General features: G+C 43.2%; 1 protein-coding gene across 19 annotated transcripts in view; it reads right to left on the reverse strand.

Moving 5' to 3' along the window:
• Window positions 1–1,353: 1,353 nt before the first annotated feature.
• RUBCNL (rubicon like autophagy enhancer) overlaps window positions 1,354–25,621 on the reverse strand; it is a 48,827-nt gene continuing 24,559 nt past the window's right edge. For 8 of the 19 annotated variants that reach the window (XM_063619099.1, XM_055244624.2, XM_063619100.1 and 5 more), the window contains 10 exons: window positions 22,808–22,906; window positions 22,265–22,325; window positions 21,174–21,306; window positions 19,223–19,368; window positions 15,828–15,892; window positions 9,349–9,587; window positions 8,514–8,575; window positions 4,687–4,840; window positions 3,978–4,068; window positions 1,354–2,854 (listed from right to left, as the gene is read on the reverse strand). In XM_063619099.1, coding sequence (XP_063475169.1) covers window positions 2,742–2,854; window positions 3,978–4,068; window positions 4,687–4,840; window positions 8,514–8,575; window positions 9,349–9,587; window positions 15,828–15,892; window positions 19,223–19,368; window positions 21,174–21,306; window positions 22,265–22,325; window positions 22,808–22,906 — 1,163 coding nt within the window. In that variant the 3' untranslated portion in view covers window positions 1,354–2,741. Of the gene's footprint in view, window positions 2,972–3,474; window positions 3,557–3,977; window positions 4,069–4,686; window positions 4,841–8,513; window positions 8,576–9,348; window positions 9,588–15,827; window positions 15,893–19,222; window positions 19,369–21,173; window positions 21,307–22,264; window positions 22,326–22,807; window positions 22,907–25,621 lie in introns of all 19 variants that reach the window. The other 11 variants (XM_055244620.2, XM_055244618.2, XM_055244619.2 and 8 more) reach the window with 4 other exon arrangements.

The raw sequence follows: 25,621 nt of genomic DNA on the forward strand, positions 1-25,621 counted from the left end.
GGCTGTACAAACATCGCACCAATATCTGCTTCTGGTGAGGACGTGCGGCTGCTTCCACTCATGGTAGAAGGGAAGGGGAGCCTGCGTGTGCAGACTGTATGGAAACAGAGGAGGCAAAGAGAGGGCAGGGAGGTGCCAGACTTCATAACGACCAGCTCTCATGGAAACTAAGAGTGAGAACTCACTCATTACCACAAAGACACCACCAAGCTATTCATGAGGGATCTGCCCGCACGACCCAGACACCTCTTATTATGCCTACCTTCAACACTGGGGATCAAATTTCACCATGAGGTTTGCAGGATTCAAACAAACCAAACTAGAGTACCCAGAGTCACCATGGGTAGGTAGAAAGTGGCATATTTGGGATCTAATCTGAAGTTGTGGCCAATAATTCTCACCCAGGTCAACACACTAGACGTCTTTGGAATGGCTCGCCCCTCCTCATCCTATAGCCTCTGCCTCGAGATGGTGTAACTTCCTCCCTGCAGTTGAGAATCATGACTGTAAATGACACACTACTGGAATTGCCCATGTGAAGAGTGTAGAGCAGAAAATGAATCACTGACTTTTACAGCACTGCAACTGATGCCTCACAGTGGGTAATGGTCTGACCAAGCATTCATCTTCTTTCCGGCAGCCAAGGAAGAGTTGAACAGAAAACCCACACAATCAGGAAGACCCATTAAACAGCTATATATGCCACAACTAATTACTTCCCTATGGGGTGCTCCATGTGGGCTGAAGATCACTTCCATAACAGGTGCCTTCCTGGGAAGAAGCCTCTATTACCACACTGGAGAGGAACAAAGTCTCAGACAAATCCCATACTGTAGTTATTTAAATGACCTCATTCTTCCTCAAAACAAAAAATCAAAAGCATCACTTCCTGGCACTGCTGTGCACGCTTCCTTAATATCAACGATATGTAACACACACAGGCTCATCAGTGCCTTACAAACATACAGACCCTGAGCACAGAGCCCTTCAAGCAATGCTTGAGCCACAGCAGCTGCCTTAAATCAACACTGATGTGAGCAAACACTCCACCCAATGCCACTTCTGCAACACTTACCAGTTAAGGTTGTTTTCACTCCTTTGTCTTGAAAAGACACCACCAAAGAAGCAGGGGCTAAGCATGGGCTTTGGAGGCAGGTGGACTTGAATGCCAACCCCAGCTCCATCATGCACTTCCTGTGGGAACCTAGGAAAGTTATTTCTCTTCTCTAGGCCTCAGTTTCCTTGCCTGTAAATGGAGATATAGACATCTACCTCAGAAAGGAATGTGAACATACCACTCTTACCCTTGATTCCTAACAGGGAATAGGGGCGATGGGCAAGAATGAAACATTGTTTGAAGTCTGGTTTTATTTATTCTATGTGCCTCTACACTTCTATAATACTTAAAAAAGATCTGGCTTAAACAATGGATGTGAGCACAGTTCTGGCAGAGGCATCGCGAATGAGAAAACAATTGACAGAATGAGAAGACTGAATGAAAAGAGATTGACAGAAGTCATTCATTTCTTTCATGTGCTTAATACTATCCCATTGAATAAAACACACCCATACACACAGCTGGATAGGGTTAGGGGACAATCTGTGACACTTTATTGCCTGCCTGTGCTGTCTGAGAAAATCAAGGTAGGTTTAGTTAGGGCATGTGAATCCCAGGGAATATAACACCCAAGCCCTAGGTTGAAAACCGTTCAGTCTAAAGGTATACCATGAAGGGACGCAGCCTCAAGGCCCCTTTCTCAAGTGGGAGAAAGTATATAGAAAGTAGAAGAAAAATGAATAGGCTCACATGTTTCAGGAAAACATATAAGAACTATTAGAAAAAAGAAATTCATAAAGGTTTTGTGATTCATTTAACCTTCTTAGTCGATGTCTGTGATTTTAATGTTATTACTAGAATCACACTGTTCATTATTTCCCCCAGTTTGTTTAAATCTGCAAATACCTTATGTTCAGTTTTACATCTATTAAAGCAAGATCCTCAAGGGCAGGGATGGAATTCTACTCACTTCTGCACCCCTTGACATTGCAGCGTGTGGAACAGAGATGACAAATACAGGTTCGATTTGTGCCACCTGAAAGAGTGCCATCTAGAAGCAGTTGCTTCAAACTGCACTTCAACTGGACCTACACGCCCTGCTAAGCAACTCAAACTCATCATGAAATAAATCTGCAGAAGAAATGTGTACTCTCTATTCAAACTCTGGAGTAAATAAAATGTGTATGATTGACACAATCACAAAATGGCATTTAAGTGGAAGTCTGTTTCCTGAAGAAATAAAAGCCAGAGCAAACAGATTTGGGGTCATATTTTTGTTCACTGAAAGGACCAACCAGTTTCATCAAACAAGCTTTAGAGGAAGAGAAATTGAGTAATTCATTTTGTCAGTTACAGTTCACATATATGCACACACACACAAACTGGCTCAGCATCAGCGAAACATAACTAACTATTCAAATACAAAAGTATATAAAACCTCTTTAAAAAACCAATAGCAGCCAAAACAGAACATTTGTAAACAAAACCACTACTATCAACCCTGTGTTTAATCACAGAATCTGCATTCTTTTGAAACATTAAGTATATGCAATAAAGAGAATATAGACCATCTTTTTCCTTAATATACAATACCCAATATCTAAAACAATGTCACCAATAATAGACACAAATCGGTGTTATCATAAGGCATGCTGAACAGTCTTTTTCACAGTATTCAGGGGCATCATGTTGCTGCAGAGGCCACGCTTTCCAGAAGTTTTCTCCTCGCTGTGATCCTCGCACACCGGGGGCACTCGGAGGACTGGAAGCACTGTTTGTGAAAGCAAGCCCTGCACACTGCAAGCAACGAAGACAGCCATCAGCAAACAGGCTATCTTGTTTTCTCACATTTCTGCAGACATTCGTCTCCATCCTAGGGAGGGAGGGGGGTCTGAATCCAGAGCCCAGAGTCTTCTAAAAAGAAACCAGCCAGGCTGAAACTCACGTTTCAGCAAGTCACACTTCAGCAGACCTGTTGGACTCTTCCAACTCTGGGGAAGCCACATTGTTTCTCTAGAAATGGCCCTACATCGAGAAAGCTGCTTTGTCCCCCTCCTGGCACCAGCCTGCATTCAATGACTGATCACTCTATAGTGAGTAGGCCGGTCCCAATTTGTCCCCAGTTTGGAACAATGCTGAAAGGCCACCAAACTCCAGAGCTCCCCGTGAGATGAGCTGAGGGCTCCACTGAAACCCCACCACAGTTCAACTTTTCCCTCTCCCAGTCTTGCTGCCTGCACACCCCTACAGGTATTAAGTTGAAGAACATGAAACTCTTTGTAGGCAAATCTCTGCCCCAAAGTCTCTTTGCTGGGGAGCCAGTCCTGCAACACTGCCTAAAGGGGTGGGGAGACGACACTGGAGTGGCCTGAGGAGGAGGATATGCCCCTATCAAGGGTGAAGGCAGAGTTCATTACCAGGATCTCTCCCATGAAACAGAGTTTACAGAACACAGGATTCTCTCGGGCACTAATACTGTAGAAGGGTCGGCAACCTTTTCTGTAAAGAGCCAGATAGCAAATGTTTTAGACCCTGTGGGCCACGTGGTCTCTACGACAGCTACTCAACTCTGCCTCTGTGGCGCAAAAGCAGCCAGAGACTTCACCACTGGGCATGAATGATCCAATTATAAGACAGAGAGGTGGGCATAGGCAACAAAGGGACCATCTCCTCTATCCAAACCCTGCACCAGAAGACATTATCCTTTATCCCTGCCCCACCCAAATACTCCCTCTGTGCCCAAAACTTCATGATCTCCAATCCAGCATACAAGCACACACCAGCGTGACTGTACTTTAAATAACTGTGCTTAAAGTATTAAGCTATTATTCAGCTTAAGTTAATTTTGTGCTTAAGTTACTAAACTTAGTTTAATTAGTTAACCTATTATTAAGCTTATGTTATTAAGTTATTAAGATACCTGAACATCTTCTACATGTTGCTGTCTGAAATGGGAAGATGACAGTCGTATTCTGGCAAAATTCACAAATAAAGCCCTTTCCTTGACACAGCTGTAAAAGAAGACATCAAAAAGTTACAACCTTCTCTTGATGGAGAAGCTGAGTTTTCACTGTTACAGAACTTTATAAACATCAGTGTTTGAATGTCTATGATTCCAACCTCTAGAAGGAAAAGGATATTGTGTTTTGCAGCAATGAATGGGTCAGAATAAAAAAAAAAGATAAAAATGTACATTCATCCAATTCCACATCAAAGCAGTTTTAAAGTACCAGAGTAAGGTCCTAATTGTAAACATGCACTCTGAAGTGATCTAATTTCATTTCTCATTGCTGCACTGCAATTCTTCAATCCATGTAGACACAGAGCTTCCTGTTCCATCGAATCCTGGTTCCACATGACTATATTTGGCACGTCAGGGCAGAGTGGGCCCTGAGCAGAACTGGGCACCTAGATGAAGTCCATTGGTCCAGGCTTGCATCCTGGCTCTGCCACTTACCAGCAGGGGTATCTCAGCTGTTACTTCACAGCTCTGACCTCAGTTTTCTCATCTCTAACTAGCTCACCAGCACTTCCCTCAGGGTTTGTGAGAGTTAAATGAAGTCAAGTGCGCAACATGCAGCACAGGCCCTGGTGCATCGGGAACACATCTGTTCCGGGTACACCCTCACCTCACAGCCAGCCACATGTGCAAGGGAAGCTTTCAGAATGTCCTTGAGTAAGGGTGCCAGCAGCCCTTTCTTGATCCTGACCAGGTCCTCAAGAGAGAACAGGTGGAGCTCATCAGTCAAGTGTCCCGGCACCTGCTCGAACTCCTTTAATGCACTGCCAGAGAGGAAACAAAGAGGAATTCAGAAACCCACCCACACAGAGGCCGGGGAAGAATGGGGCCAGTTGTTTTCTCTTGGCACTCACACTTAATTTTTTTAACTCGATTTAAAAAATAAATAGCTCCAAGAACAACAGTGAACCATGCTTGCCACCATTCTACATGTTGCAAGTTTGCTTGGAAGCCAAGAAGTTGAAATTCCATGAAAGCTGATTTCAAAAAGCTGAATAAGCAGAGACCCGCATCTCTTACAACAGCCTGCCCATGCACACATTGAGCAAAAGAAAACTGAGCATTAGTTTTTTAAGTCTTAAAGAATGTGTACCTAGTACCCTTTGATTACCAAGTAATCAAAATTCCTACCTTACTTCTTCCAGCTACATTTCAAGACTATCAGCCTTACGGACTGTTGGCTCAGCTGCTAGAATTCTCGCTCACTCGGCAAGCCTACGACTTCCAAATGTACGAGTCAGGCACTGAGCTTAAGGCTCATGCAGCCAACTGCCAGTGGTCATGGTCCCTAGGGCATTCAAAACTTCATCTTCTCCAAACCCGGCAGGTGTCGACCTGAATTCTCTCAATAGCTAATAGAAGCACCATTCCCTGCACTTCCAAGACAGCCATGGCCTGCACTGGACTTGGCATGCTACAATGCCAAATTCTCTTCAATTCTGCACCCAGCCTGAGGTGCCCACTCCTGCAGCATCCTCTGCCTGGAGAATCCCCAATCCCTCTCCTTTGCTTCACCTTACTCTTCAAGCTCAGCCTTTTTCTCCTGGAATCCTTGCTTGCTCTCTATCCTATCTCACTCCTAACTGAGCTAAATGCTGCCTCCATTTGTATCCTCATGGTCCCCCGACACATGTCTAACACTCAGTCCAGCAATGATCGGTTTGTGCTGACCATCCCTCTGGACTTAACACAGATCTACTAATTGTTTTTATATGAAGCCCAGAATGGATATTCAAGAATTTTTGTACAAGGTAGGAAGTATAGGTATTGTTATATGTTGTGGATGAAAAAACCAAGGCCCTGAGACCAATGCCATGCCATGGCCACGAAGCAAAGGCTCAAAACCAAATGACTCTAGAATATATGCTCCTTCCCCCAAAATTTAATTAAAAAGCAATACATCATCATTAAAGATTAGAGACTGAAAAAACGCTTTAAAGCTAAACCATTTATTTAAAAACTCTATAATTCCACCAACTACAATAAATAATCTTAACTTCCTTGAGTAACCTATGCTTTTTCTACTTAAAAATCTCTCTCTCAATGAATTCATGCCTAAGTCTTTACTGGTTGTATAGTATTCTATTCTATGGACATGGTATTAATGTAAGTACTGCCCTATTATGAACACCTAGATTTTTAAAATAATTTCAACTTTTATTTTAGATTTGGGGGTATGTGTGCAGGTTTGTTACATAGGTATACTGCAGGACACTGAGGTTTGGTGTACCAATGATCCCATCACCCAGGGAGAGAGCATAATACCTCTTAATAGACTTTTAATGCCTTTTCTTATTTAAAAACAAAACTAGTAATCCCAACACTTTGGGAGGCTGAGGCAGGCAGATCACCTGAGGTCGGGAGTTTAAGACCAGCCTGGCCAACATGGTGAAACCCTGTCTGTACTAAAAATACAAAAATTAGCCAGGTGTGATGAAACATGTCTGTAATCCCATCTACTTGGGAGGGTGAGGCACGAGAATCACTTGAACCTGGGAGGAAGAGGCTGCAGTGAGCCAAGACTGTGCCACTGCATGCCAAACTGGGCGACAGAGCGAGACTCTGTCTAAAAAAAAAAAAAAAACTATACTTTAAATTTTTGCCTATATCCGTCAGTATGTCCTTAGGATAAACTTCTAAAAGTAGAATTTCTGAAGACCATGATCCCACTTGGTTAGACATGCCTCCCTATAAGGGGTTTTAAAAGGCCCTGGTATACTCATGGTCATATCCACTTTATTCACAATAGCCAAGGAGGGGAAGCAACCCTAGTGTCTATGGATGAATAGATGGATTAAAAAAATATAGTATATACATACAATGAAATATTATTCAACCTTAAGAAGGAAGGAAATTCTGGCTGGGCGCTGTGGCTCACACCTGTAATCTCAATACTTTGGGAGGCCGAGGCAGGGGGATCACGAGGTCAGGAGATAGAAACCATCCTGGCTAACACGGTGAAACCTCATCTCTACTAAAAATACACAAAAAATTAGCCGGGCATGGTGGCGGGCGCCTGTAGTCCCAGCTACTGGGGAGGCTGAGGCAGGAGAATGGCGTGAACCCGGGAGGTGGAGCTTGCCGTGAGCCGAGATCGCGCCACTGCACTCCAGCCTGGGCGACAGAGCGAGACTCTGTCTCAAAAAAAAAAAAGGAAGGAAATTCTGACACATGCTACAACATGAATGAACTTTGAGGACTTTATGCTAAGTCAAACAAGCCAGTCACAAAAAGACAAATACTGTAAGATTCCACTTATATAAGGCATGTGTGTGGGCAAAATCATGGAGACAGAAAGTAGAATAGTGGCTGCCAGGAGTTAGGCTATGAGGAAGAGGGAATGGGGAGTTTTTAAATGATACAGAATTTTAGTTTTGCAAGATGAAAAGAGTTTGGGGGCTGGATGGTGGTGATGATTGCATAACGATGTGAATACTTTAATGCCACTGAAGTGTATTCTAAAAATGGTTAAGACGGTAAATTTTATATATATTTACCACAATTTAATGATAACAATAATAATAATAAAAAGGTCACTGGCTAGAATTGTTTCATCCTCCAACTAAACCATTCTTCTTAATGAGTTAAATTCTCCATTATATGGTTAGGCTGTGTCCCCACCCAAATCTCATCTTGAATTGTAGCTCCCATAATTCCCACATGTCATGGAAGGAGCCTGGTGGGAGGTAATTGAATCATGAGGCACGTCTTTCCTGTGTTGTTCTCATGGTAGTGAATAAGTCTCACGAGATCTGATTTTTTTTTTTTTTTTTTTTTTGAGACAGTCTCATTCTGTCTCTAGGCTGGAGTTCAGTGGTACAATCTTGACTCACTGCAACCTCTGCCTCCCATGTTCAAGCGATTCTCCCGCCTCAGCCTCCCAAGTAGCTGGGACTAGAGACATGCAGCACCACGCCTAACTAATTTTTGTAATTTTAGTAGAGACAAGAGTTTCACCATGTTGGCCAGGATGGTCTCGATCTCTTGACCTCATGATCCACTCACCTCGGCCTCCCAAAGTGCTGGGATTACAGGCGTGAGCCACTGCGCCTGGCTGATCTGATGGCTTTATAAAGGAGAGTTCCCCTGCAAATGCTCTCTTTGCCTGCCACCATGTAAGACGTGCTTTTGCTCCTCATTCACCTTCTACCATGATTGTGAGGCCTCCCCAGCTATATGAACTGTGAGTCAATTAAACCTCTTTCCTTTATAAATTACCCAATCTCTGGTATGTCTTTATTAGCTACTTAAGAACAGACTAATGCATTCCACTATTGGCTTAGTAATTCAAAGAGATGGCATGATTTCCCAAGGAAAGCCATGAGGTCATCATTGTGCTAAGAAGCCCTGTGTAATGGGGGAGCCAGATGCAGGAGGCACTAATATGATTAGCAGATGTATGGAGGGAAGGCAGCCTGTCCCAGCTGAGAATAGTACCTGTCAGCAAACCTACAGGTCTTCAACAGCTTCTTGATATGGAAGAGCTGCTCCTGAATTTCCTGATGGGAGAAACCAAACACGGGGGAAAGTTAAATGTAATAAATGACACGGGAAAAGTGCAAGTCAAATTTCAATGTTATTTCTATCCTTGAAGTGCTGCATTTGTATCAAACAAACCTTGAAAGCAAACAGCCTATAGAGCAAGGCTTCACAGCTGAGTCCGCTGATCCACAGAGTGTGCCCTGGATGGATCCAGGTTTTGTAGAAGCTAAAACTTACAGAACTTTGGGGCCTTCTTCAAGAAAAACATAATACTAAGTATAAGATTCAGTGTGGGGCCTTGGAAAGAGCCTGTGCAGGAGAGGGGCTCCAAAGTGTAAGCTTCACTCTTTTTTTTTTTTTTTGAGACAGGGTCTTGCTCTGTTACCCAGGCTGGAGTGCAATAGTGCAATCTCGGCTTACTGCAACCTCCACCTCCCGGGTTCAAGCGATTCTCCTGCCTCAGCCTTCCCGAGTAGCTTGGATTACGGGCGTGTGCTACTACACCCAACTAACTTTTTTTTTTTTTTTTTTTTGTATTTCTAGTAGAGATGGGATTTTACCATGTTGGCCAGGCTAGTCTCGAACTCCTGACCTCAGGCAATCCGCCCACCTTGGCCTCTCAAAGTGCTGGGATTACGGGCTTGAGCCCCTGCGCCCAGCCGGTTCACTCGCTTTATGATCCATTTGCCTCTTAGAGGATATATCTGTGGGTTCCCCAAGCTAGTGTGATGTGCATTTCCTGCCACAGGACACTTCCAATGAGAGGGATGGGGTTGGGGCTGCGGCTCACCTTCACTTTGTCCAGCTCCTTGGCTTTCGCATACAGGCTTTGGCCGATGCTTAGCAAATTGAAAATGGGCTGGTGCCATATGCTGTCGAGCAGCCGTTTGGAGAAATTGCTGACGTAGTACTTCTTGAAGTCCCACATCATCAGGATTCGGGCAGGGATGCAGGACTCTGCATATGAGTGGCAGCAGTCACAGAAATACTTCCCTAGGTATTCGCAGTACCGGAGCCGCTTCACAAACTCTGCCAAGCATACCGGAGGGTGAGTGCCGCACCTGGTGCTGAAAACCTATCCTGGTCTACCCCTGACTTCCAATTCCTACGCAAGATTCAAAGACTCTGATGACTTGTTTCATGATGATAAAGCCATACTCAACCTCATGACAGCTGGGAAGGCTCCGGCAGAGACTTGGGGAATTAAATCATGGCCATTCATGAGCTCTGCTCTTGTGGAACAGATGTCGGAAAAACAAAACCTTCCCAAAATACTCCTGGATTTGGAAGATGGAAATTGCAAACTGCAGTGTAGCAAAAGGAACATTCATTTTAGGATCTGGAAATCTGGGTGGGAGTCCAGACTCCTCTCACTAGCAGGAAGACTGAAGGCAGGTTAGGCTAACTATTCTGAGACCATAAAATGCAACTCAGAAGTGGATTGAGTGATATTACACATAGGAAAAGTGCTTTATAAATTGTGAAGCAGTATATATACAATGTTAGGAAGCAGCATCATAAAGACCTTGATAAATCAATGAGAAAAAAATATAAAAATGCACAAAGGATGGGAATAGACAATTCATGGAAAGAAGAACTGCAGATAACTAACAGAGAAAAGCAATCTCAGAAACAAAAAAAATGCATATTTTAAAAGTGAGGCTGAGCACAGTGGCTTGTCCTGGTAATCCTAGCACTTTGGGAGGCCAAGACAGGAGGATCGCTTGAGCCCAGGAGTTCAAGACCAGCGTCGGCAACATAGTGGGACCCCATCTCCACAAAAAAAAAAAAAAAAAAAAATTAGCCAGGCAATGTGGTGTGTGCCTGTAGTCCTAGCTACTTGGGAGGCTAAGGCAGGAGGATTGCTTGAAGGTGGAGGCTACAGTGAACCATCATCATGCCACTGCATTCCAGCCTGGGCAAGAGAGTAAGACCCTGTCACAAACTGATGACAAATAATAAAATGAAATTGAAATGAAATGAAAGAAAGGAAAAGAAAAGAAAAAAGAAAAGTGAGATACTCTGTTTTGACTCAGCCTGTCATAAATTTAGAAGACCCAGAACTGGTGCAGTATCTAGAGGAGGGCACTTAACGTCTAGCACTGATAGAACTAATTTGTAGGAAGATGTTTTTGTGATAGACTTCAATTCTTATTACATGTGGAACAGTAATCCTGCTTCTGTGACTCCATCAGACAAAAGTGCTAACAGGCACACATAGTGATATAAAAAGGTGTTCATTACAGCACATTTATAATGGGGGTGGCAGCCAAAATGTCCATCAAAAGGCAATTGGTTAAATAAGTATGGTGCACTCAACATGAAATGCCATACAGCCCATAAAGTACATGGAAGAGCATGGAAAGTGGACGTCCAGTTACAAATAGGTACAATGTGATCTCAATTTTATTTAACATATATATAAACATACACATAAACATATATGCACTGTCTAGATGTCCACCAAAAAGCCAACACTGACTATTTCTGGAGGGTAGGGGAAAGAAGGAATTTTTGCTCTTTACACCTTTTTTTTTTTTTAAGAAGGAGTCTTGCTCTGTTGCCCAGGCTGGTGTGCAGTGGCATGATCTCGGTTCACTGCAACATCTCCCTCCTGGGTTCAAGCGATTCTCCTGCCTCAGCCTCCCCAGTAGCTGGGACTACAGGGTGCGCCACCACGCCCGGCTAATTTTTGTATTTTTAGTAGAGATGGGGTTTCACCATGTTGGCCAGGCTGGTCTCAAACTCCTGACCTCAAGAGATCCACCTGTCTTGGCCTCACCACGCCCACTGCACTTTTTAACCTACTAAAATAAACACTCATTGACCACTTTTGGAAATCTCTAATAAAATACATTAACAAACAAAAGGTATAAAAACTAATGCGAGAAATACCTGTGCACTCACCACCCAGCTTCAGAAAGAAAACAATTTAGTCGAAGTCTCCTATGTGCCCCTCCCTCAACACTAGGTTCTGACATGAACCAAGTTTGATATTTATCATTCATAGTTTGAGTCATGTATGTCTTTGTAATTGAAATATCATACAGCATAATACAAATCTTAGTTGCCATATATTGGGAGGATTAATGAAATCATGGATGGGAAAGCAGCTGCTGTAGAACCCGCACACTGTAGATTCTGAAGATCATTTCCAAATAATGGCTTTAAAAATAAACAAGGCCTGGCCGGGCGCGGTGGCTCACGCCTGTAATCCCAGCACTTTGGGAGGCCAAAGCAGGCGGATCACGAGGTCAGGAGATCGAGACCATCCTGGCTAACATGGTGAAACCCCATCTCTACTAAAAATACAAAAAAATTAGCCGGGTGTGGTGGCGGGTGCCTGTAGTCCCGGCTACTCAGGAGGCTGAGGCAGGAGAATGGTGTGAACCTGGGAGGCAGAGCTTACAGTGAGCCGAGATCTTACCTGAGGTCAGAAATTTGAGACCAGCCTGACTAACATGGAGAAAAGCCATCTCTACTAAAAATACAAAATTAGCCTGGAGTGGTGGTGCATGCTTGTAATCCCTGCTACTTGGGAGGCTGAGGCAGGAGAATTGCTTGAACCCGGGAGGCAGAGGTTGCAGTGAGCCGAGATTGCGCCATTGCGCTCCAGCCTGGCTGGGCAACAAGAGTGAAACTCTATCTCAAAAAAATAAAAATAAAAAATAAACAAGGCCTGGCTGGGAGTGACCACAGAAAAGAATCTTACTGAACACTTACTCTGTGCCACAGATCAGTTAAATGTTTTACGTTTACTATGTCATTCTGTGCTCGAAAGTCTGTGAGAGAAGGACAGTTATTTCCCTATTTCACTGATGAAAGCACAAGACACTGAAGTTAGGCAACACGCAGGGCCACATGAACAGTATGTAGGCAGGCAGGATTCCAACCCAAGCCTGGACTGCCAAAGCTCCAGCCCACAGCCATCATGTCCCACTCCTCCTCCGCTGCATTCGACGGCGGGAAAGGGAGAGGAAGCTAATGCCTTTGCACTTGCCCAAATTGTCCCTCAGACTCAGGTCATACTCTGAGTTGATGTTTAAAAGCAAACAAATAAATAGAGTTGTTTTTTGTTATTCATGATAATCATGCTCTCTAGAGTCACCATGAACACTGAATTAGTCAATTCAGTGAAATAGGGGAAATTCAGGGTTAGGCACCTGTGAGCTTCTCATAGCAACAGTTTCATCTACTCCTCAACACACACTCAATATCCATTCACTCATTCATCAAACTTTATTGGATACATGCTGTTATACTATCAATACAGAATAAACTAATATCCATCTTTTTTAGTTTCCTAAGTCCTTTAACTAAAACAGAACAATAGAAAGTGACCTAAACCAGTGGTTCTTGGCCAAGAGTGATTTTGCCTCCCGAGGGGCATTTGCAAATGTCTGGCGCCATTTTCAGTTGCCACTGGGAGCTGCTTCTGGCATCTACTGATGCTGCTAAACATCCTATAGTGCACAGGACCCCCCCACGACAAAGTCCATGGTATTGAAGTTGAGAAATCCTGCTCTAAAACACAATTGTCCTCATTTTATGAAAGGTCAGCATCAGGGGGTGGGGTGGAAGGGAAATATTCTAGAACAGAGATGTCCAGTATAACTTTCCATGAGGATAAATGTGTTTATATCTGTGCTGTCCAGTACAGTAGCCATGAGTTCCATGTGGCTATTGAGTACTTGAAATGTAGTTAGTGTGACTGAGGAACTGAATTCTTAATTTCAATTAATTTAAATTTAATTTTAAATAGGTGGGCTAGTGCTACCATACTGCATAGTGCAGTTCTAGAATAAAGCTAACTAAAGAGAATCAATAACTAAATGCAATGTATGAAACTTGATTGCAACCTAGATGGAAAAAATAGCCATAAATGATACCTTAAGAACAAAAAGGACTAGGAAGTAGACAATATAGAGAATTGTTTTTAATTTTTTTGGTGTGATAACTTGTTTCTTATCCTTATTTTTGGGATATACTGAACTAGTAAAGGGTAAAATGTCATGTTCAGTGTGTGGAAATTGAAGGAGACTAAGGAAAACATGACAACTAAATTCAACATGGAATTCTGAAACAGATAAAGGATGCTACTGAAAACCTGGTGAAATCTGAATAAAGCCTGGGGTTTCATTAATAGGACTGTACCCAATGCTAATTTCTCAGGTTGAAACTATGATTATGTAAGATGTTAGCAGTAGAGGAAGCTGGGTGAAGGGTGTACAGGAACTCTCTCTACTATTTTTGCAACTCTTCTGTAAGTCTAAAATTACCTCAAAGTCAAAAGTTAAAAATAATGTACCCTAGAAGCTAGAGGAAGCTAACAGGAAAAGCCCAAAATTATTTCTATGCTGTCTACAATCTGTGCTCTGCCTACCTCTGCAGAATGTTTTCTCCTCCTATTCTTACTCTCTGGCCACACAGGGTTTCTTTTACTTGCCACAGGCCCTTTGCACATGACCAACACGCCTACTTCTGTGGGCAATCACTTTCCGATGAAACCTCTTACTCCCAGCTTCTCAAGCTCAGATGAAGTTCCCTTGCTGTAAATCCCACGGCACTCTTGACTCTTTTGTTACATACATCACTTTGTGTTACACACTCTTACTTGGCTGATGAGTGTATCTTCCCTAAAAGGTGATAAGCAAGCTCCCTGAGGGCAAGGCTACTGTACAAAAGTACAGACACACATCTCCATACCTGAACAAGCTTAGGGAAATAACAAAAAGTTGGTGAAGCGACAGTCATATGTGTACAGTTTCTGACTCATGCATTCGATATTTACGGAAGCGCCAGGATACAGTGGTTAACCAAAGAGATATGTTCCCCACTAGATGTGCTGGGAAAATGACTCATTCAAAGAAAATCAGCAACAATGGTGATGCCCATCAGGCATTATCATCCAGTGTGGGAGAGGAAGCCCAGATGGATTCCTGCTTGCTATTTTTATCTCTTGAAGTAGGAGCTCCTTGTAGTCTTTTTCCTTCAAAAACTGACTATCAAAGGCTAAGGGAACTCTTTCCACAAAGCTCCTCTTTCCAGCCTTTTGCAGGTCAGACATACAGGTAGCATCAGAGCCGAACAAGTGATTCCCAGTCTCAAGGGGGAAACTTGCATTTCTGACTGAGGAAAGCCCGAGCTTTTTTTTTTTTTTTGAGACGGAGTCTCACTTTGTCACCCAGGCTGGAGTACAATAGTGCGATCTTGGCTCACTGCAACCTCTGCCTCCTGGTTTCAAGGAATTTTCCTGTCTCAGCCTCCCGAGTAGCTGGGATTACAGGAGCCTGCCACCCATGCCTGGCTAATTTTTTTGTATTTTTAGTAAAGATGTGGTTTCATCATGTTGGCCAGGCTGGTCTCAAACTCCTGACCTCAGGTGATCCGCCCATCTCAGCCTCCCAAAGTGCTGGGATTACAGGTGGGAGACACTGTGCCTGGCCCAGGAAAGCCTAATCTTCTAGGCTTCAGTTGGCCCAGGAATGATCCTCTCAGGCTACCTCCTCAAACTCTCTCAGAGAAGTTTGGCTAGCTCCTTGTTAAGCCATTCCTTTACTCAACAAATATCTTTTGAGGACCTACTACATGCCAGGCACTCTTCTAGAAGCTGGGACTAAAGTAATAAATATAACAGACAATACATGTGGCCTCACAGAACTTATAATCTAGTGTTGAAGACATAATAATAAGACATTAGTAAAATATAAGAGACTATTTTACTGTGCTAAGAATACAAAATAAGAAGGAACTTCTAAGAAAATATTGTGCAAGAAAATAAAAAAAATAAGGATGGGTAATATAAAGTGTTCATGGGATTGTCTGTGGCCAGCAGCGGGGCAAGACAGGCATTTTAGATAGGGCAGCAAGGGAAGACCTCGTGACTTCAGAGTGAAAATATGAAAGAAGCAAAGGAATTAGTCATGGGGGTGTCTGCAGGGAGAGCATTTGGGGGAGAGAAAACCACAAACGCAAATATGTTGGAAGTGAGCCTGGCATTTTCAAGGGGCAGCAGGAGGCCACGTGGCTGGAGCTGATGCCCAACAGGGAGAGAACTAGGAGGCTGGTCCTGGTGTCCTCGGTCCTAGTTGGTCACACAGCCGTTGTCAGTCATGATGGACTCCTCGTGAGAAAGAGGGCAACTTCTGTGAAGCTCTTATAACAACTTCTCATCAAAGGCGTCTCTTACACAAGCAATGCGTTGCCCTACTTTGCTATTCTGGACCTTGTCATCACATAATAAGCAGGCGATCCATTATCCGTACTTACTAGGCTCTATTGGAGTTCCACAGCCGGCACAGAAAAAATTCTGGGCTGCCACCACAAAGTCCCTCCTGAATACAAAAAATAATACTAGTTACATTTCAGAGAAGGCCAATGGCACATTTTTCACTAATTAGAAAAGAAATTGCCATCGTGATACTTTTCTCAATTAAGGGCCTTAACTTTGTCACTTTTCATTTGGGAAAGAAATAGATTTATTCAATACAATTTTCTAGTTGAAATCTCTGAGTCTTTTAAAGCTACAACTAATTTATTTTTATTTTTTATTTTTTTTTCCTGAGACAGGGGCTTGCTCTGCCACGCAGGCTGGAGAGCACTGGCATGATCATAGTTCACTACTGCCTCAAACTCCTCAGCTTGGCTCAAGCAATCCTCAGTCTCCTGTGCAGGTAGCTAGGACTACATGTACATACCACCATGCCCAGCTAGCTTTTTTGGACTTTATTTATTTATTAATTTTTTTTGTAGAGACAGGGTCTCTCTATGTTGCCCACGCTGGTCTCGAACTCCTGGCCTGAAGTCATCCTCCTACATTGGCCTCCCAAAGTGCTGGAATTACAGGCATGAGCCACTGTGCCCAGCCTTAAAGCTACGTCTCTTTAAAAGTCTCTGCTAGGCTGGGCACAGTGGCTCACGCCTGTAATCCCAGCAGTTTGGGAGGCTGAGGCAGGTGGATCATGAGGTCAGGAGATCAAGGCCATCCTGGCTAACATGGTGAAACCCCGACTCTACGAAAAATAGAAAAAATTAGCCGGGCGTGGTGGCAGACGCCTGTGGTCCCAGCTACTCAGGAGGCCAAGGCAGGAGAATGGCGTGAACCCAGGAGGTGGAGCTTGCAGTGAGCCGAGATCGCGCCACTGCACTCCAGCCTGGGCGACAGAGTGAGGCTCTGCCTCAAAAAAAAAAAAAAAAGCTTCTGCTAAAACCAAAGCAGATGTCAGTGTCACTGATAACTCCAAGGGGTTTTTAGGGAGGTCTCGATGCCCATGTATAGGGTTCCAGCTCCAGAGAGAACCAGAGACATGTTATATACAAGGAAGACAGTTCAGGGAGGCCGTACACCAAAAGACGATGCACTTGGGAAATTCACAAATGGACCTAAAGAAATTTAGACAAATAAGAGGTAATGTAAGACAAAGAAATCAAATCAAACATTTCTGGTAAGAGATATTGTTGGGTAACATGGGCACAGTAAGATGGCGCCGGTTCCGGGTTCTTCACCCCCGGTTCCCGGTTCTCCACCCCACGAGCCTGCCAAGAGAAGACAATCAGGGAAGAACACCTCCTGCCTTTTACTCAAACCCCACCCCTAAGCCAATCACCGATGCCCACGTAGCCCCACTGAGTATAAAAACCCAGCACCTAAGCAGCTTGCCCCTTCTTCCTTCCTTCTCCTCCTCCGTGTGATGTCGCTTTGGTGCCTCCAATAAAATCTCTTGACTGCTACCAGCGTGTCTTTGGTTTGAGCCCGATCGGGTCCGACTCTTTCAGATATTCCATTCCACTGAGGGATTTTCTTTCTTTTTTTTTTTTTTTTTTTTTGAGATGGAGTCTTACTCTGTCACCCAGGCTGGAGTGCAGTGGTGCTATCTTGGCTCACTGCAACCTTCACCTCCCGAGTTCAAGTGGTTCTCCTGCCTCAGCCTCTCAAGTAGCTGAGACCACAGGCATGCACCACCATGCCTGGCAAATTTTTGAATTTTTAGTAGAGATGGGGTTCTGCCATGTTAGCCAGGCTGGTCTTGAACCCCTTACCTCAGGTGATCCCATCCACCTCGGCCTCCAGAAGTGCTGGGATTACAGGCATCGGCCACTGTGCACGGCCTGAGGGATTTCCTATTGAACTGTTTATGCCATAGTTTTATATGTGACTTGGAAAAACCAAGGAAATTGTAAAATTTGATTACAGCTCAGGATCAGCAAAGACGGCCAAGGTAAAAATATGCTAAATCTCTGCCCAGGTGCCATAGCGAGGACCTAGGAAACCCGTAAAGAAAAGATACCCCAGGCTAAGAAAAGTGACCCCTCACAATGCCTAGAGAGGGAGTTCTGCCCAAGCAGCCCCAGAGACTTTCTTGGCATTCTCTCAAAAGAAGAAAAACAAAAGAAAGATCTAGTCTATAAGGCATCTCCATGGGGCAGAGTCAACCCCTCTCCAGTCCCTTGGGCACAGTCAACAACCCTCGCCAGTCCCTTTGTAACGCTGGGAGGTTTGCACACCAAATTGAATACAAACCAAGAGGGATGGAAAAATGATACTTGGCTAAAATGTTTTGTGTATAATCTTTGTCCATAATCTGTCCTATAGTCTCAGAACAAATTACAATTAAACTATTACTTTAAATTTATAGGTTTATTTCCTTTTTTGCATAATCTTCATTGTTTTGTCTTTTAGAACTTTTGTTACTTCTTAGAGAACAAACATAGTTCTATTTACATTTTGTTACATTTCTTTTGTTGGTTTTGAGATGGAGTCTCGCTCTGTTACCCAGGCTGGAGTGCACTGGTGCAATCTCAGCTCACTGCAACCTCTGCCTCCTGGGTTAAAGCAATTCTTGCTCCTCAGCCTCCCGAGTAGCTGGGATTACAGGCCTGTGCCCACCACACCTAGTTAATTTTTGTATTTTTAGTAGAGAGAGGGTTTCACCATGTTGTCCAGGCTGGCCTCAAACTCCTGACATCAGCTGATCCCCGACCCCAGCCTATGCCTCCCAAAGTGCTGGGATTACAGACAGGTGTGAGCCACTGCACCCGGCCTCTGTAACATTTCTTAACTATAAGTGCTTTCCCTAAGATTAAATGTTCTTTTTTAGAAGTTTGTTCATTCATTTTTATTTCACACTGATTGTTCTGGAATGAAGTGGTCCAGTCTTTTAAAATTATCATAGGCTGAGCGAGGTGGCTCACACCTGTAATCCCAGCACTTTGGGAGGCTGAGGTGGGCAGATCACTTGAGCCCAGGAGTCCGACACCAGCCTGGGCAACATGGTGAAACCCCATCTCTAATTTTTTTAAAAAGGAAACAAATTAAAAAAAATTATTGTATATAATTTTTAAGTTTTGATATTAGCCACTTTTAAAAATCCCCTTTAAGCCTATTTAATTTTGAGTTGCTATGTAATATTCACAATTAGGGTTGCATAGCTGAATTCTCAACTTGTCAAAATTTACAGAGCCCCCAAAAGTCCATGGTAAACAAGAGGAAAAAAAAAAAAAAAACCTAAGCCAGAAAATACAGCCAACTTTCCTTTCCCTAAAACAAATTTCCCGGTGTTCTTTAGCATATGTATTTTTTTCACCTACTGCCATAGAGAGCCATGTGGGATCTGTCACAATGTGATTTAAATGGATTGGAGGCCCAATCAGCAGCCCATACTTACTTGAGTGGTGGATGAATATTAAATATGATTTGAAATCTAGGAGGAGCCCAGTCTTCAGTCCCTCTGATCCTAGACTTAAATTTAATTTCCTGTACTACATGCATACTGGATTCAAAGTCTTTTTGGACACGCTCTTCATTTACGACCTGCATGAGACATAAAACGATTTAGGAACAACTTAAACAAGCATATTTCAAAGAATTTAAATTAAAGGAACATCTAAATGTATTTCCAACATTAAAATTTACCATGAAAAATTAATAGTGCTTTTAACTGAACTAAAGGGCATACCAAGAGCCCTCTACATCTCTAAAGCCATCTGCAAGAGAATTGCTTTAAACGCCACCCAGATGAGATCACTTTTCTTAGTATTTTTAGTTCATTTATTTCCAGACTTCAAATTTACTGTAAGTAGGTCATTTTGACCTGGAATGCATTTATGAATAGCAGAAGCCTCATCCCTCTTAGGCAACAGACTGACAAATACTACCAATCAGAACCCCCATCATTATTAGTCTTCCCCAGAAACAGCTCTATTCAGACCATTCCCCTTGCTTATAAATGTTCAGTGCCTCCCCCCTGAACCACTGGACTTTCCTACTGTCATTTAAAATCCAAACTTCTCAGCCAGGTGCAGTGGCTCACGCCTGTAATCCTAGCACTTTGGGAGGCCGAGGTGGGCGGATCACTTGAGGTCAGGAGTTTGAGACCAGCCTGGCCAACATAGTGAAACCCCGTCTCTACTAAAAATACAAAAGTTAGCCAGAAATTGCTTGAACCCAGGAGGCAGAGGTTGCAGTGAGTTGAGCTTGTGCCACTGCACTCCAGCCTGGGCAACAGAGTGAGACTCCATCTCAAAAAATAAATAAAATAAAATAAAATAAAATCCAAACTTCTCAAATTAGCATTCTGTATCCTCCACAATTTGGCTACTATCATTCAAACTTGATTTCCATAAAGAACAACCTCTCACACACAAATACTCACAAACGGGCATTATCCAACCGCACCGAATCACTGCTCAACAGCATAGCATGCCCCTCCACTTTTGCTGCAGCTCCCCTTTGCCAAGAACGTCCTCCCCCAACCTTTCTACCTGCCACAGTTCTGGCCAGCCCAATACTTAGCTCAAGTTCTGAAATCTGCAATCAGCCTTCCTAAGTTCCCCCAGTAAAATTAAACACTCCTTCCTCTGCACTTCGAGGGCATTTTCCCTACCCCTGTTTTAGCCTTTGTCATAATGTTCTCTACCCTCAGAAGGCTGCCTGCTCTCTGACAGCAGTGAGCAGTGTGTTCCATGAGGCAACCAACATGTACTTTCCAATGAGGCAGCCTGGGCATGACTCCTGCTTCACAGCTGACCAGCCCTGCTGGGAGGCTGGGCCCACCACTTAAAAATAAAAATAAGGACAGCCTCTACCTAATAGGATACTGATGAGGATTAAAATGTGGACTGCTAGCTGGGCACGGTGGCTCAGGCCTATAATCCTAGCACTTTGAGAGGCCAAGGTGGGCAGATCACTTGAGGTCAGGAGTTGGAAACCAGCTGGCCAGCATGGTGAAACCCTGTCTCTACTACAAATACAAAAAAGTTAGCTGGGTGTGGTGGCATGCGCCTGTAGTCTCAGCTACTTGGGAGGCTGAGGCAGGAGAATCGCTTGAACCCGGGAGGCGGAGGTTGCAGTGAGCTGAGATTGTGCCATGCACTCCAGCCTGGGTGACAGAGCAAGAATCTGTCTCAAAAAAATTAATAAATGAAATAATGTGGACTGCTGAGCATAGTCTCTGGTACACAATAAGTACTCAACACATGCCAGTTTCCTCATTCATTTTGAGTCTCCCCTAATATCGAGTGACCACACAAGGAAACACAAATGTTTAAAGTGAACAGGGCAGGCAAAATGAGGATTTAGGAACTTTCAATTCAAGGTCAATTTTTTTTGATACTTACTATCGAGCCAGCTGCACTCAGGGAACCTGCCAGCTGAGAATTAACTACTGACAGTATCCAGCACTTTCGGAACACGCGGTACAGCTCTTTGGCTAATAGTTCTGCAGAACTGAAGTCTGGCTCATAAGTGACACTGAAATATAAGAGATGCAAAAACTGGAAGACTGTATTTGTGAGGAGTATGTTCAGGGTCTTCCTGAGGTTTTCAACTGTTCTTCTCAGCCCCCAAAACTCAGAAGAGGCTGTCATATGAGATGACGCATGAATCACTCACCAGGTATCTTACTCAACATAGTTCCTGCATGTTCAATAAATAAAGCATCTTTTATTTACTGAGGGCACTAAGACTTAGAGGTGTGGTGAAAGAGCATTGGCTTTAGAGTCGGAAGACCTGCATTCAAGCCCTACTTCTACTTCATAGCCTTCGTGTCCTGAAGCACATCCTATATGAGTCTCAATTTTTATGTCTATAAAATGAGGTTTAAAAATACATAAATATATGGTCGGGCATGGTGGCTCACACCTGTAATCCCAGAATTTTGGGAGGCTGAGGCAGGTGGATCACCTGAGGTCAGGAGTTCAAGACCAGCCTGGTCAACATAGTGAAACCCCATCTCTACTAAAAATACAAAAAAAAAAAAAAATTAACCAGGTGTGGTGGCAGGTGCCTATAATCCCAGCTATTCAGGAGGCTGAGGCAGGAGAATTGCTTGAACCCAGGAGGCGGAGGTTGCAGTGAGCCGAGATTGGGCCATTGTACTCTACCCTGGGTGACGAGAGCAAAACTCGGTCTCAAAAACAACAACAACAAAAACATAAATATACACACACATGCATATATAAAATTCACCCAGCCTGTTTAACTGAAATGAGGATTAAATGAAAATGCATACAAAAGCCTTTTATATATTGCAAAACACTATAGAAACTTTGGGGGTGATTGTTTCATTTCTACATGGTAATCTAGATTCATGGGAACAAATCACTGGAACTAGTTGAAGTGGGCCTAGAATGTCAGAGGCCTAGTGTTCACACTGCCTCAGAGGTGACAGCCCAAGGGTCTATGTGCACTGTGCACGGAAGACAGATACCTCTTAGAGGAGCTGCAGGAACAGCTACAGGTTTCTGTGATATCATTAAAATCTCCAAGCTCTGTGGGAAAATAAAAGAAAGAGTGGTGAGGTCTTTTAGTCTGTTTCATTTAATCGCAGTCCATTTTATAAGAACACTAAAATCACTCCCTGCATCTCAGAAAGAGCAAATTATTCAGCATCTCCATGCTTCAGGTTGTGAGAAATGGACAGAACAGATAACGAGAGGACAGATAATGATCAAAGATGGGATTTCATCTGAAATTTCACCAAAATATAACCGAGAGGCCAAAGAGATATCCGACCATAATGAATATCTGCTTTTTCATTCAACTCTACAAGTGAGATGAGAGATCAGCTATCCAGACATTTGAAACAAGAACATCTTTTATGTATATATATCTCAGGGCCATAATCTGATTTTGGAAGAAGTTGATTTGAATGCCACTGTAACGTAGTGTTGTGTGTGATGCATGTTAGTATGTGTATGCAGATGGGATTGGGAAGGCAGCCAGTCACATCCAAATAGTTTCCAAATCTTACCTAAAATAACAAAATCATCAACGTCGCATTTGCAAATCTCTTTCACATCATGGTAAGTACGTGTTTCAGTCACTGGGCTGACCTGTAACACAGCACAACCTAGACAAAGAAAGGAAGGAGGTTTTTACCAATAAGAAGAAAAAGAAAAACTGTACAACCTGCAACACCCAACTAAACAGAAATTGGGAAATGAAGAGGGCTAAAAGTTTAAGAGAATTAAACATTTCAACTTAAAGAATTAAAAAATTTGGAACTATTTGTGTGTTCTTTTTGCACTCACTATGGTTAAGTGCCTGTAGTCCCAGCTACTCGGAAGGCTTTCATCACAAAGAAGCTATCTGCAGTCCACCCAATGTTTTAAAATATTGAAACACTGAAAGCATCTAAACGTTTAATAATAGGAAATTGATTTTGCAAATCACACGATTAAATACTATCATTTAAAAATGTAAATCTGCCAGGGGCAGGGGCGTGCACTTGTAGTCCCAGCTACTGAGGAGGCTGAGGTAGGAGAATCACTTGAGCCCAGGAGTTCAAGTCCAGCCTGGGCAACATGGCAGAACCCCCATCTCTACAAAAAATACAAAAAAATTAGCCCAGTGTGGTGGCCTGTCCAGCGCCTGTAGTCCCAGCTGCTCAAAAGACTGAGGTGGGAGAATCACGTGAGCCCACCACTTGAGATTGCAGTGAGCTATCGTGCCACTGCACTCCAGCCTGGGCGACAGAGTAAGACCCTGTCTCAAAAAAAAAAAAAAGTGAAAACTATAGCAACATGATTATTAATACTATTAGTATGAATACTATTAATAATACTGATAATAATTAATAGTATTAATCATTATGATTAATTATATTATTAATATAATTATATAATCATTGTAAATATAAATTTGTAAAACTGTCTTCATTTGAATAAACATAGGAGAGAAACACAGAAAAAGGAATACAGTTGTTTAAGGAAATAGCCTAGCCCATAGTTTACATAGAAATTATGTGGGCTGGGCGCAGTGGCTCACGCCTGTAATCCCAGCACTTTGGGAGACTGAGGCAGGTGGATCACAAGGTCAGGAGTTTGAGACCAGACTGGCCAACAAGGTGAAACCCCGTCTCTACTAAAAATACAAAAAAAATTAGCCAGGCATGGTGGTGGGTGCCTGTAGTCCCAGCTACTTGGGAGGCTGAGGCTGGAGAATCGCTTGAACCTGGGAGGCAGAGGTTGCAGTAAGCTAAGACCACGCCATTGCACTCCAGCCTAGGCAACACAGAGAGACTCCATCTCAAAAAAAAAAAAGAAGTTATGTGAAGGGTTTTGCAGTAGGCTGGCTGACTTTAAGACAGAATCCATTCTAGCTGGGTGACGATGGACAACCACCACTTCCAGCTGCAGTTTCCTCATGGGTAGAATGGGGGTAAGGGCACCCATCTGTGTTTTTCACTGTCTTTTGCCCATCATCCATAGTAACATACAATTTACATTGTGACTTAATACAGACACAATGTTTAACTGATTAAAAAAAAACTTTCAGGAAACAATGCTCACCCTCAGCGAGATGCACTCTGATACTTTCTACACTTGTTTTTTTTTTTTTTTTTTTTAATGTTCTCAGGACCAACTGGCAGTTTGAGTAATACCAACCCACCTCATGGAGGAACATCTATTGCCACAAATGTCACAAGAGAAATACTTAATAAAAGATAAATATTTATATTTGGAGGATAGAAATATTCTTAATTTTCATTTAATATATTCACATTTATTCATGTTTTCTTAAAGTTTCAGCTACCATCAATTTACACCCAACCACTATTTATAAAAACACCTATTTCAGACAAGGCATTATACTAAACACAAATACAAACAAGAAAACTTCTCATCCATCTAAGAGTTTAAAATCTCATGAAGGGCTGGGGGTGGTGGCTCACACCTGTAATCCCAGCACTTTGGGAGGCCGAGGCAAGTGGATCACCTGAGGTCAGGAGTTCAAGACCAGCCTGGCCACCATGGTGAAAGCTCGTCTCTACTAAAAATACAAAAATTAGCTGGGCGTGGTGGTGTGCGGCCATAATCGCAGCTATTTGGGAGGCTGAGGCAGAAGAATGGTTTGAACGTGGGAGGTAGAGGTTGCTGTGAGCCGAGATCACACCACTCCACTCCAGCCTGGGCAACAGAGAAAGACTCCATCTCAAAAAAAAAAAAAAAAAAAAAAAAGATCTCATGAGGGAGCTGAGATACTAACAGACCTAAACCACACACACACAAAAAAACACACAGTTGCATTGCATGGGCCTTGAGAAGTTCTGAGGCAGGGCTCTGCACTACACAACTCCAGGGAAGCCATGCATGCAGATGGCACTGGAGCATTCTGGAGCACAACCTGTGTTTCATTCCACATGGATGGTGCCCCTCCCCTGGGATACAAACCAGGGAGCATGTCACAGTGACGGTGGCAGGAGATTGCTTCTGAAGGATGGGAAGGATGAAAGACCTGATGTGTGGTTACTGGGGGAACCCACATTACAGGACATCCTTCCCAAAGCCATGGGGGGAAATGTCTGCCAGCAACTATACACAGTCTAGTTCAACTACAGCCTACCATCCAGCCAAGGGGAATGGCAGGAGATTCCTATTTAAAAGGCAGGAAGCAGCCGGATGCCACAAGGCTAAAAATTCCAGAATAAAATGTGGCACAAGGTCAGCAAGCCATTATAGAGGACAAAAAGTTGTGATCCAGGAAGACAGATATATGCAAGATCAACTAGGGGAAACAAGTTGAAAGTAAAGAGAGAAAATTAAACCAAATCGGTATTAAAGAA

This window comes from Symphalangus syndactylus, chromosome 15 (assembly GCF_028878055.3).
Source record: "Symphalangus syndactylus isolate Jambi chromosome 15, NHGRI_mSymSyn1-v2.1_pri, whole genome shotgun sequence".
In the NCBI taxonomy this organism is placed as follows: Eukaryota; Metazoa; Chordata; class Mammalia; order Primates; family Hylobatidae; genus Symphalangus; species Symphalangus syndactylus.